This window comes from Colobus angolensis, unplaced genomic scaffold, assembly GCF_000951035.1.
Source record: "Colobus angolensis palliatus isolate OR3802 unplaced genomic scaffold, Cang.pa_1.0 Scaffold197, whole genome shotgun sequence".
Classification (NCBI taxonomy): domain Eukaryota; kingdom Metazoa; phylum Chordata; class Mammalia; order Primates; family Cercopithecidae; genus Colobus; species Colobus angolensis.
Genome location: NW_012115121.1, coordinates 5289184 through 5299089, shown reverse-complemented (window position 1 = coordinate 5299089; position 9906 = coordinate 5289184). Strand labels below are relative to the sequence as shown.

The window sequence follows — 9906 nt, the reverse complement described above, 5'->3', positions numbered from 1 at the left end:
GAAAAAAACCCATTTTATTTCATATTTTATTTTAATTTTGTTATTTTGTGGAGAGAGGGCCTCACTATGTTGCCCAGGCTGGAGTGCAGTGGTGCAATTTTGGCTCACTGCAACCTCGACTTCCTGGGCTCAAGCTATCCTCCCATCTCAGCCTCCTGAGTAGCTGGGACTACAGGTGCATGCCACCATACCTGGCTAATTTTTTTGTAGAGATGGGGTTTTGCCATGTTGCCCAGGCTGGTCTTGAACTCTTGGCCTCAAGGGATCCTCCCACCTTGGCCTCTTAAGTAGCTAGGACTACAGGTGCTGGCCACCATGCCCAATGCCATCAGTCAGCTAAGTCTTATTCTTTTCTGATCACAGCTACAGGGACAGTTAGTCTTACTGCCCAGGTTCCTCATGGTCACCTCCTATTTCCCAATGCAAGTCATCTCCTTGCAACTACGGGCAAAGGGGCACTGCTTTTCTTCAACCTATCAGGCCACAGACCCTCCCAGGATGTCCTGGTGATTTTGCTGCTGCCATTATTTCAGCTGTGGGGCAAAAGCAGCCCTGTGGATGGTGGTCTCAGGGCAAACTCTGTAGACATTAATTCTAGAAAAAACCCTCTCGAAGGATTAGCATCTTAGCCAAGAAACTTTAACCCTCAGACTGGAGCATTTTCTAGTTGGCTCTTCTTGTGTTAGTGAGAGGAATGAAAGAATGGAGGCATTAGAGATCCACGGATGGAGGCAAGGCAGCACCTCCAGCATTTGGAGTAAACTCCTGAGTCACCAGGCCTGTCTCCCACAGAAACAGAAAAACCTATGCTGCCTCTCACTGGGCCATAAATTACACATCGTCCCTTTCCCTGGGCCTTCAGGGAACCGAAGCATGTTCCACTCCTGCCACTGACCTTCCTCATCTTTGGGACTCCTGTTCTCACTGATCACAAAAAATTTCTCACTGATCACAAAAAATGATCTTCACAAAGTCTTCCTGCATTGTTTCTCTGCCATTTCTGCAGACTTTGGGAGTTACTGTCTTAGCTGGAGAATAATAGTGGATCAAAGAGGAGGGACTATACCTTCTAAGTGCCCCCACACCCAGGACCACCCATTGGCACTGCCTGAGGAGGTCCAGTCTCAAGGTGAGGAGATGGACTAGGAGGGAAAGTGAGCCCCCATCAGCCAGTGCTTCTCAGACACTGACATGCAACTAATAGGTAGGGTTCTTGACACACAGGGCTCTTGCTACAATGCAGATACCGATTTAGGAGATGAGCCCAAGATTCTGCATTTCAAATTTCCCAAGTGATGTTGATGCTGCCAGTCCACAGACCAGACTGTATTTGCATAGCAAGGAGCAAGACTGAGTGGAGGTGAAAAAAATAGAGGAAAAACAAGCTCCATGAGAGGTGATCTGATGGTGCTCCAGCTGCAAAACCTCTTTGTCTTCAAGGACTTCCCTGCAGGGCCTTTCACCTTTTCCAGAGGATTGGAGCACACACAGCCTTCCAGGCCCAGCCGAATGCTGGTAAAGGGCCAGGGGCCTGAGACCTCCTCACACCCTCCATCAGCAGCTGTCAGGGAGAGGAGCCCTGCCTGGGCTGGGCAATCAACCCTCGCCCCTGCCGCTGGCTCTGGGGTGGTTCTGCCATGGAACAGCAGGTTCAAGATGGCAACAGGGGCCGGGCGCGGTGGCTCAAACCTGTAGTCCGAGGTGGCGGGCGCCTGTAGTCCCAGCTACTCGGGAGGCTGAGGCAGGAGAATGGTGTAAACCCGGGAGGCGGAGCTTGCAGTGAGCTGAGATCCGGCCACTGCACTCCAGCCCGGGCGACAGAGAGAGACTCCGTCTCAAAAAAAAAAAAAAAACATGGCAACAGGGTAACAGATGGTCTCTCTTCCCTTCACCTCTGCCTCATCCCAGGCTCTGCTCCCTGAAGCCAAAGCAGTGATCCTCTTTACTTTCTTGAATGGCAGCTTACTTTGTGCCAGGCTGTGTGAACCACCATCTGGAACTGTTTTTATTTAATCCTCACGTGATAATCACCTTTTGAGGTAGGAACTGTTTTATCCCCACTTTAGAAGGAAACTGAGGCCCCATCACTGAACTACATACCTGTGAGGCCAGCAGCCTATGGGACCGAATCCAGGAGAGAAGCCTCAGGATAGGAATTTAATGAGAACTCAAGGCAACTAAGGTGCATTGACTGGTATACGACCCTTCAAAGGTAAGCAGAAAGCCAGTGCTGTTACTGTCCGTCTACCAGGTTCCCTTACCATACACCAGTGGCAGGAGGTTCTCCTGTGCCAGCTGGTACAGGTAGGTCATGAAATGGGCTCCTTGGCCTGGGCAGAGGGTGCCAGGCAGAGGCATGACTGACCAGGCAGCACCAACTGTGTGAAGAGTAGCTGGCCTGCTAGGCAGCTGGTGGAGGGCCATTTAGGAAAGTCTGAAGTAAACGTAGGTGAGTACTTGCCTACCTATCCATACCTCAAAGGAACAGTGTCCTGGGATGGAAATGCACACGATTCCAGCTCTTCATTTGACAAACCTAAGTGCCTACAAGCACTGTGCTACGCTTTGTGGGAGGGTTTAAGACAGTCTTTGTCCTTAGTGAGGAAAATTAGCATGCTGGATATAAAAATAAGAGTGGTGGAAACTTTGGTGAACTGGAGAATGCTGCTCAGCTAAAACTTGTACTACCTTACTTGAGTTGGCTGGAGCCTCTCAGCAATGAAGGACCACCTGATTTTTCAAGTCCAAAATCAAGATCATGTGAACATTTCCCTTTTCAGAAACAAAATGCGCAGAACTTGGGGACAGGTGGTCAGAAGATAAAACGAACAATTCAAAAAATAAATCCTCAAATGCAGGCCAACATGTGGCTGCTGGTCTGCAACCTGTGTTCCTCACTACCCAAGTCCTATTTTTTCCTGTTGTACCTCCAGCACCTCACAATTCCTGGCAGAACAGAAGTACCTCTGGTATATGACCACGTGAAGCTTAACCAAGAGACCCACCAGAGTGGCAATGGATCTGAAATTTCCATCACATGCAGAATAGCTGTAGCAACTGGAGAGGGTTTTTAGCCTTGGAAATGACTAACAGGAGGCATAATAATTGTTACAATAAGAACATCCTTTAAAAAAGTTAAGATATATGGTCTGGCCAACATTTTGGAGCGGGAGGAGGCTACTTTCAGGTAAAAATATACATCTAACAAGTGACCACGGTCCCCCAACTACTTCTACTGTCCATACCCACCTCCCCCATTTCTTCACTGGCCCAGTACCTAAAAGCATTTGGCTGTCATATCTGGTAAAGGGAATTCAGGCTTTGCCTTTTTAAAATTTTTATTATTATTTTTTTGAGATGGAGTCTCACTCTGTCACCATCTGGAGTGTAGTGGTGTGATCTTGGCTCATTGCAACCTCCACCTCCCGGGTTCAAGTGATTCTCCTGCCTCAGCCTCTTGAGTAGCTGGGATATAGATGCCCGCCACCACACCTAGCTAATTTTTGTATTTTTAGGCCAGGCTGATCCTGAACTCCAGACCTCAAGTGATCCCGCCCACCTCGGCCTCCCAAAGTGTTGGGATTACAGGTGTGACCCACCGTGCCAGGCCCAGGCTTTGCCTACTAACTTTAATCCCAAATATCTCACCTACTTCCTACCTAAGAATCTTACCTAACTCAGAATTTTTTTTTGGAGATGGAGTTTCACTCTTGTTGCCCAAGCTGGAGTACAATGGTGCGATCTTGGCTCAATGCAACTTCAGCCTGCCGGGTCCAAGCGATTCTCCTGCCTCACCCTCCCAAGTAGCTGGGATTACAGGCATGCGTCACCACGCCCAGCTAATTTTGTATTTTTAGTAGAGACAGGGTTTCTCCATGTTGGTGAGGCTGGTCAAACTCCCAACCTCAGGTGATCCGCCCGCCTCAGGCTCCCAAAGTGCTGGGATTACAGACATGAGCCACCATGCCTGGCTAACTTGGGACTTTTCTAAGGATTAAAATGAGATATGTAATGAAACTATTTGGCAGAATACCTGGCAAAGGGGTCAAGAAATGTTCAACATTATTATGGAGGTTTAGATCTTTTTCTCCCATCCAACTACTAACCAGGCCTGACCCGGCTTAGCTTCCAAGATCAGATGAGGTCGGGAGCATTCAGGGTAGTATGGCCGTAGAGGTTTAAGTCTTTTCTATAAAACACCAAGTAATACAACTACGGTAAACGCATGTAAGTTGCAGGGAGTCTGATTTTGGCTTCAAAAATGATAATTCTGTAACAATGCCAGCTGGAATAAGGTCACAAGTGTAAATGTTCAAATAGGGCAGCAAAGGACATTCCTCAGGGAACTCTGGAGAGGAGATTCCTACCCCAGGTAGGAAGTTGGTTGGTTTCTGCTCTGATCCTATGACTACTAAATGCATAGGATGAAAAACTACACTTCTAATGTACATTAACAAGAATATGACTGATCTCCATGGATATGGAAAGATATACAAAATAGAACCAGTGGGGGGAAAAATTATAGAACTATACAATGGGAGACCAAGTTTTAAAAACCAGGTATGTATATATGTGCTTAGAGCATTTCAGGAAGGGGTATATTAAGAAATTTATTTGGAAAACCTTGAGAGGTAAGCTGGAGTCAATGTACACTCTCCACTCCATGCCCAAATGTTTACTTTTCACTTTATACCCTTCTGTTTATTTTTTTTGACCAGCAGCATCAACTTTTTAAAAAAGGACCGAATAGGCCAGGCTCAGTAGCTCATGCCTGTAATCCCAACACTTTGGGAGGCCAAGGTGGGAGGATCACTTGAGCCCAGGAATTCAAGGCTGCAGCGAGCCATGACTGCCACTGCCCTCTAGCCTGGACAGTACAGCAAGACTCTGTTTCAAAAAAATAAAACAAAAATAAAAATAGGCCGGGCGTGGTGGCTCAAGCCTGTAATCCCAGCACTTTGGGAGGCCGAGACGGGCGGATCACGAGGTCAGGAGATGGAGACCATCCTGGCTAACACGGTGAAACCCCATCTCTACTAAAAAATACAAAAAAACTAGCCGGGCGAGGTGGCAGGTGCCTGTAGTCCCAGCTACTCGGGAGGCTAAGGCAGGAGAATGGCGTATACCCGGAAGGCGGAGTTTGCAGTGAGCTGAGATCTGGCTGGCCACTGCACTCCAGCCTGGGCGACAGAGCAAGATTCTGTCTCAAAAAAAATAAATAAACCAAATCATTCGGTTTGGTCAAAACCTTCTGATCTGAGCTTTGCTTGGCAACCACTCCCCAAGATAAAGCTTCATATATCACCTCACATATTCACTGTCAAGGATCAGGAACTCTAGACTACTGGACTCCCCAGTCAACATTCCCATTACCAAAAGTGCCTAATCTTGGAGGCTGCTTCAGGTCACCCTCTCTTTGTCCCTCATTTCCTGAGTCTTTTTTTTTTTTCCCCTCCAACTACACTCGCTCTACTGGTGATCTCAAACAGCCCTCTGATTTTTAAGATACTGTCTTAAATACTGACTCCCAAATTTCTATTTCCATCCAAGACCCACTCTTAAAATCTAGACACACACATGTATCGCAACTGCCTCCTCAACAGCTCCACTTGGATATTGAGTAGACATCTAAAACTTGCTCTTCCCATAGCCTTCCAACTCAGCTGATGGCAAGTCCATGCTTCTAGTTGCCCAAGTCCATACCTCAGAGTTAGGGAAAGTAGAGTGTGACCCACAATGCCAGCTACCTAGAAACTAAGGTAGATCTGGGTACTGGGATTACAGATATCATAAAATCATTAAAATGTTTTCTGAAATGTTTAAAGTTAACTCATTTTAATTCCAGGATCTGGATTTCAACATTTTAATTTCTTTGGAATATAAGTCACTTTTTGCAAGCTAAAAAATAGAATCAAACTAAGGTGATCTAGTCCTCTAGGCATCCAGACTGATCCTTGGAATCATGAGCAGACTGATGACATCATACAAGGTGCTAGCAATAGGGTTATAAACTCGAAATAATAACCACTTATCTACATGTTTCATTAGGAAACAGCCAAAAGTCCAGCCATTAAAGGAATAATCTACAGAACATTTTGATTTACAAGAGACAAAATGATCCAAATTGTATGCTGTCCAATCTACTGGTGAACTGGATCAGAATGGGCCAAGGGCTGTTAAACAGAGAAAGTATTTACATTTTGAAAACTTGCTCCGCAGGAAAAAAAAAATTCCTGGTTGCTGTCAATAAGCAAGTAAAAAAACATTACCAATGAACTCACTGATCTTTGATTTTACTAAGGCCTTCCACTGGAATATGAAGGTAGGGATAAGTGTAGAGGATAATATACTCAGATATTTTTATTTATTTATTTTTTTGAGACGGAGTCTCGCTCTGTGGCCCAGGCTGGAGTGCAGTGGCCAGATCTCAGCTCACTGCAAGCTCTGCCTCCCGGGTTCACGTCATTCTCCTGCCTCAGCCTCCTGAGTAGCTGGGACTACAGGCACCCGCCACCTCGCCCGGCTAGTTTTTTGTATTTTTTAGTAGAGACGGGGTTTCACCGTGTTAGCCAGGATGGTCTCGATCTCCTGACCTCGTGATCTGCCCGTCTCGGCCTCCCAAAGTGCTGGGATTACAGGCTTGAGCCACCGCGCCCGGCATCAGATATTTTTAAAATAAATTACTTAGTAATAAGAAATTAGCCATACTACATTCTTCCATTTGCTACAAGAGGAAATTGGCAATGAAGACTATTTAAAAGAAATGCTCAGCTCTACAGAGGGTGGTGGCAGGCAACACTTTTCCATTACAGAATAACCTCTATTCTTCCATGATATTCCTGTGGAAAAACTTGTCAGGAGCTCTTGCCAGGGCCAACGGATGAAAAACAGAGCATGTCCTAATTAGCTACTGTAGGTTCAGTTAACACCTTTGGGAAGGACCCATAAAATCTGGCCATTATTTTCTTAAACATCTGCAAGCAGAAGAATTCCTTAGTCCTTAGCTATAGTTTCTGCTAGGTATCTTAAAGCTGGGACAGTTCCACTGTGACTCTTCCCCTCAGCTATTAGGTGGATGCTAGTCATCAAAGTCTGGAATGTCATCATAGGAGTAACCACGGTAGCCTTTGGATGCGTAGTAAGCGATGCGCAGGTGGTAAAAACCCGGTAGGAACACCAAGATGCCAATGATCAGGACTGGAACGGCCCGGTCTGCCCCCTGGTGGCAGAAGGAGGCAAACACGTTAGTATTGTAAGAGTTACACATTTTAAAATAAAAAGTCTCGTACCTAATCCTTAAATCAGTATTTTATACTCTTTAGCACATTTTCTTTGAGTTGTGTACTACCGAGGGAAAAGGTTTCCTCCTGATTATAAACTGAAGAAAAACGACAAAGTACTAACAATTATAAAGAAAAAAATGACCCATTCTCATCCAGATATTTTAGCTTCTTTTCCTTTTTTTAAAGCTCTTAGTTGTGAACACAACATACTCTGTGTCTATATATAAACTGTAAGGATGTGTAACATTCCACTGAAATGGACATGCCACAGTTTTACTTAACTGCCCCACATACAACTGCTGGACACTTTGGTTGTTTTTCACCTTTTGTAATTGTACAGCTACAACTACAATAAACTCTGTGCTTTTCTCAGAATTTCAGGTTTTTTTTTTCTTTTTTCTTTTTTGAGGTAAGAGTCTTGCTCTATTATAGCTCAGGCTGGATTACAGTGGCATGATTACAGCTCACTGCAACCTCGACTTCCAAGGCTCAAGTGATCCATCCTCCACCTCAGCCTCCAAGTAGCTGGGGTTACAGGTGTGAGTCACCATACCTGGCTAATTTTGTATGTTTGTTTGTTTGGTAGAGATGAGGTCTCACTATGTTGCCCAGGCTGGTCTCGAACTCTGAGGCTCAAGAAATCCTCCTGCCTCAGTCTCCCAAAATGCTGGAATTATAGGCTTGAGCCACTGCACCTGGCTGGCTGTGTTCCCTGTTGTGTGTTAATTATAGTCAGAATTGGTTCAAGACAACTTAGACACTGTGTATGTGGGGACAGCCCATGAGAAAGAACCACCAACTACTTTAGGTTTCTAAGGTTTCATATTGAAGCTCAACAGGAACTCCATCCAAACATAATGTAAGAAGGAACCGACTTATGAGGCACAGTGACCCCACACATATAACAGAATTGCTATTTCTCTCCAAACACTGACAGTACGTCCATGGCACTGCACAGCTACAATGACAGCACGCTGCTCCAGCTACAGCCCTTTACCAATCAGGACCCTTGCATGCCAGGCTCAGCCATGTTGTTCCAAACTATTACAGGGCAAACTGTCTAATATCTCAGAGACCAAGTTTGTCTACCTGCCACCACCTCCCTTATAGGAACTATGGAAGTTTACTGTTGCTCAAAGGAAGAAAAACATGTTTTGCTAACAGAGAACAAAATGCAAAAGAAAATCTTTTTGTTCTTTCTGCTGGAATCTGCTGTACTAGACATGAATATAAAAACAAAGATTCAACCAGGAAAAAAACCTAAAATCCGAATAGACAGACAAAGAGTAATGAGATTGAGGCCGTAATAAAAAGTCTCCTAGCAAAGAGAAGCCTGGGACTTCATAGTTTCGCTGCTGAATTGTACCAGTTAAAGAATTAATACTTGGCTGGGCATGGTGGCTCACTTCAGTAATCCCAGCACTTTGGGAGGCCAAGGCAGGCAGATCGCTTGAGCTCAGGATTTCAAGACCAGCCTGGTCAACATGGTAAAACCCTGTCTTGACAAACAACACAAAAATTAGATGGGCATGGTGGTACACGCCTGTGGTCCCAGTTGCTAGCGAGGTGGCAGGATCACATAAGCCTGGGAGGCAAAGGTTGCAGTGAGCTGAGATCGCACCACTGCACTATGCCTGGGTGACAGAATGAGACCCTGTCTCAAAAATAAAAAATAAAAAATAAAAGAATACTAATCCTATTGAAACTATTCTGAAACAGAAACAGACATGGAGAGAATATTTCCAAACTCATTCTATGAGGCCAGTTTTACCGATACCAAAACCAGGCAAAGACACATGAAAAAAAGAAAAATAGGTCAATATCCCTGATGAACATTGATGCAAAACTCCTCAATAAGGAGGATAACACTAGCAAACCAAATTCAGCAATACATTAAAAAGATTATTCATCAGGACCAAGTGGGATTTATCCCAGAGATGCAAGGATGGTTCAACTTATACAAATCAATCAATGTGATAAAATCATATCAGCAGAACAAAGGACAAAAATCATATGATTATTTCAATCAATGCTAGAAAAGCATTTGATAAAATTCTACATCCAACGGGTGCAGTGGCTCACGCCTGTAATCCCAGTACTGTGGGAGGCTAGGGTGGGTCTCACACTGACCATAATTCATACACAATGGGGAACATAGCCATAGGGGTGCAGTGGCTCAAGCCTGTAATTCCAGCACTTTGGGAGGCTGAGGCAGGAGGATTGCTTGAGCCTAGGAGTTCAAGACCAGCCTGGGCAACATAAAGAGATCTCATCTCTAACAAACAAACAAAAAAATTAGCTGGTTATGATGACTCACACCTGTAACTCCAGCTACTTGTGAAGCTGAGGTGGGAGGATCGATTGAGCCCAGGAAATCGAGGTTGCAGAGAGCTGTGATCACACCACTGTACTCCTGGACTGCTTGAGTCTAGGAGTTCGAGATCAGCCTAGGCAACATGGTAAAACCTTGTCTATATAAAAAATGAAAAAAAAAAATTAACCAAGTGTGGTGGCACCTGCCTGTGGTCCCAGTTACTTGGGAGGCTGAGGTTGCAGTGAGCCAAGATGGTGCCACTGCACTCCAGCCTGGATGACAGAGTGAGACTCTCTCTTAAAAAAAAAA

General features: G+C 45.1%; 1 protein-coding gene across 1 annotated transcript in view; it reads right to left on the bottom strand.

Moving 5' to 3' along the window:
• Window positions 1-5813: 5813 nt before the first annotated feature.
• Window positions 5814-9906, bottom strand: part of TMEM230 (transmembrane protein 230) — a 13889-nt gene continuing 9796 nt past the window's right edge. Inside the window, exons 4-5 of the mRNA XM_011941030.1 lie at window positions 6660-7219; window positions 5814-6349 (exon numbers count right to left, since the gene is read on the bottom strand). Coding sequence (XP_011796420.1) covers window positions 7079-7219 — 141 coding nt within the window. The 3' untranslated portion in view covers window positions 5814-6349; window positions 6660-7078. The remainder of the gene's footprint in view (window positions 6350-6659; window positions 7220-9906) is intronic.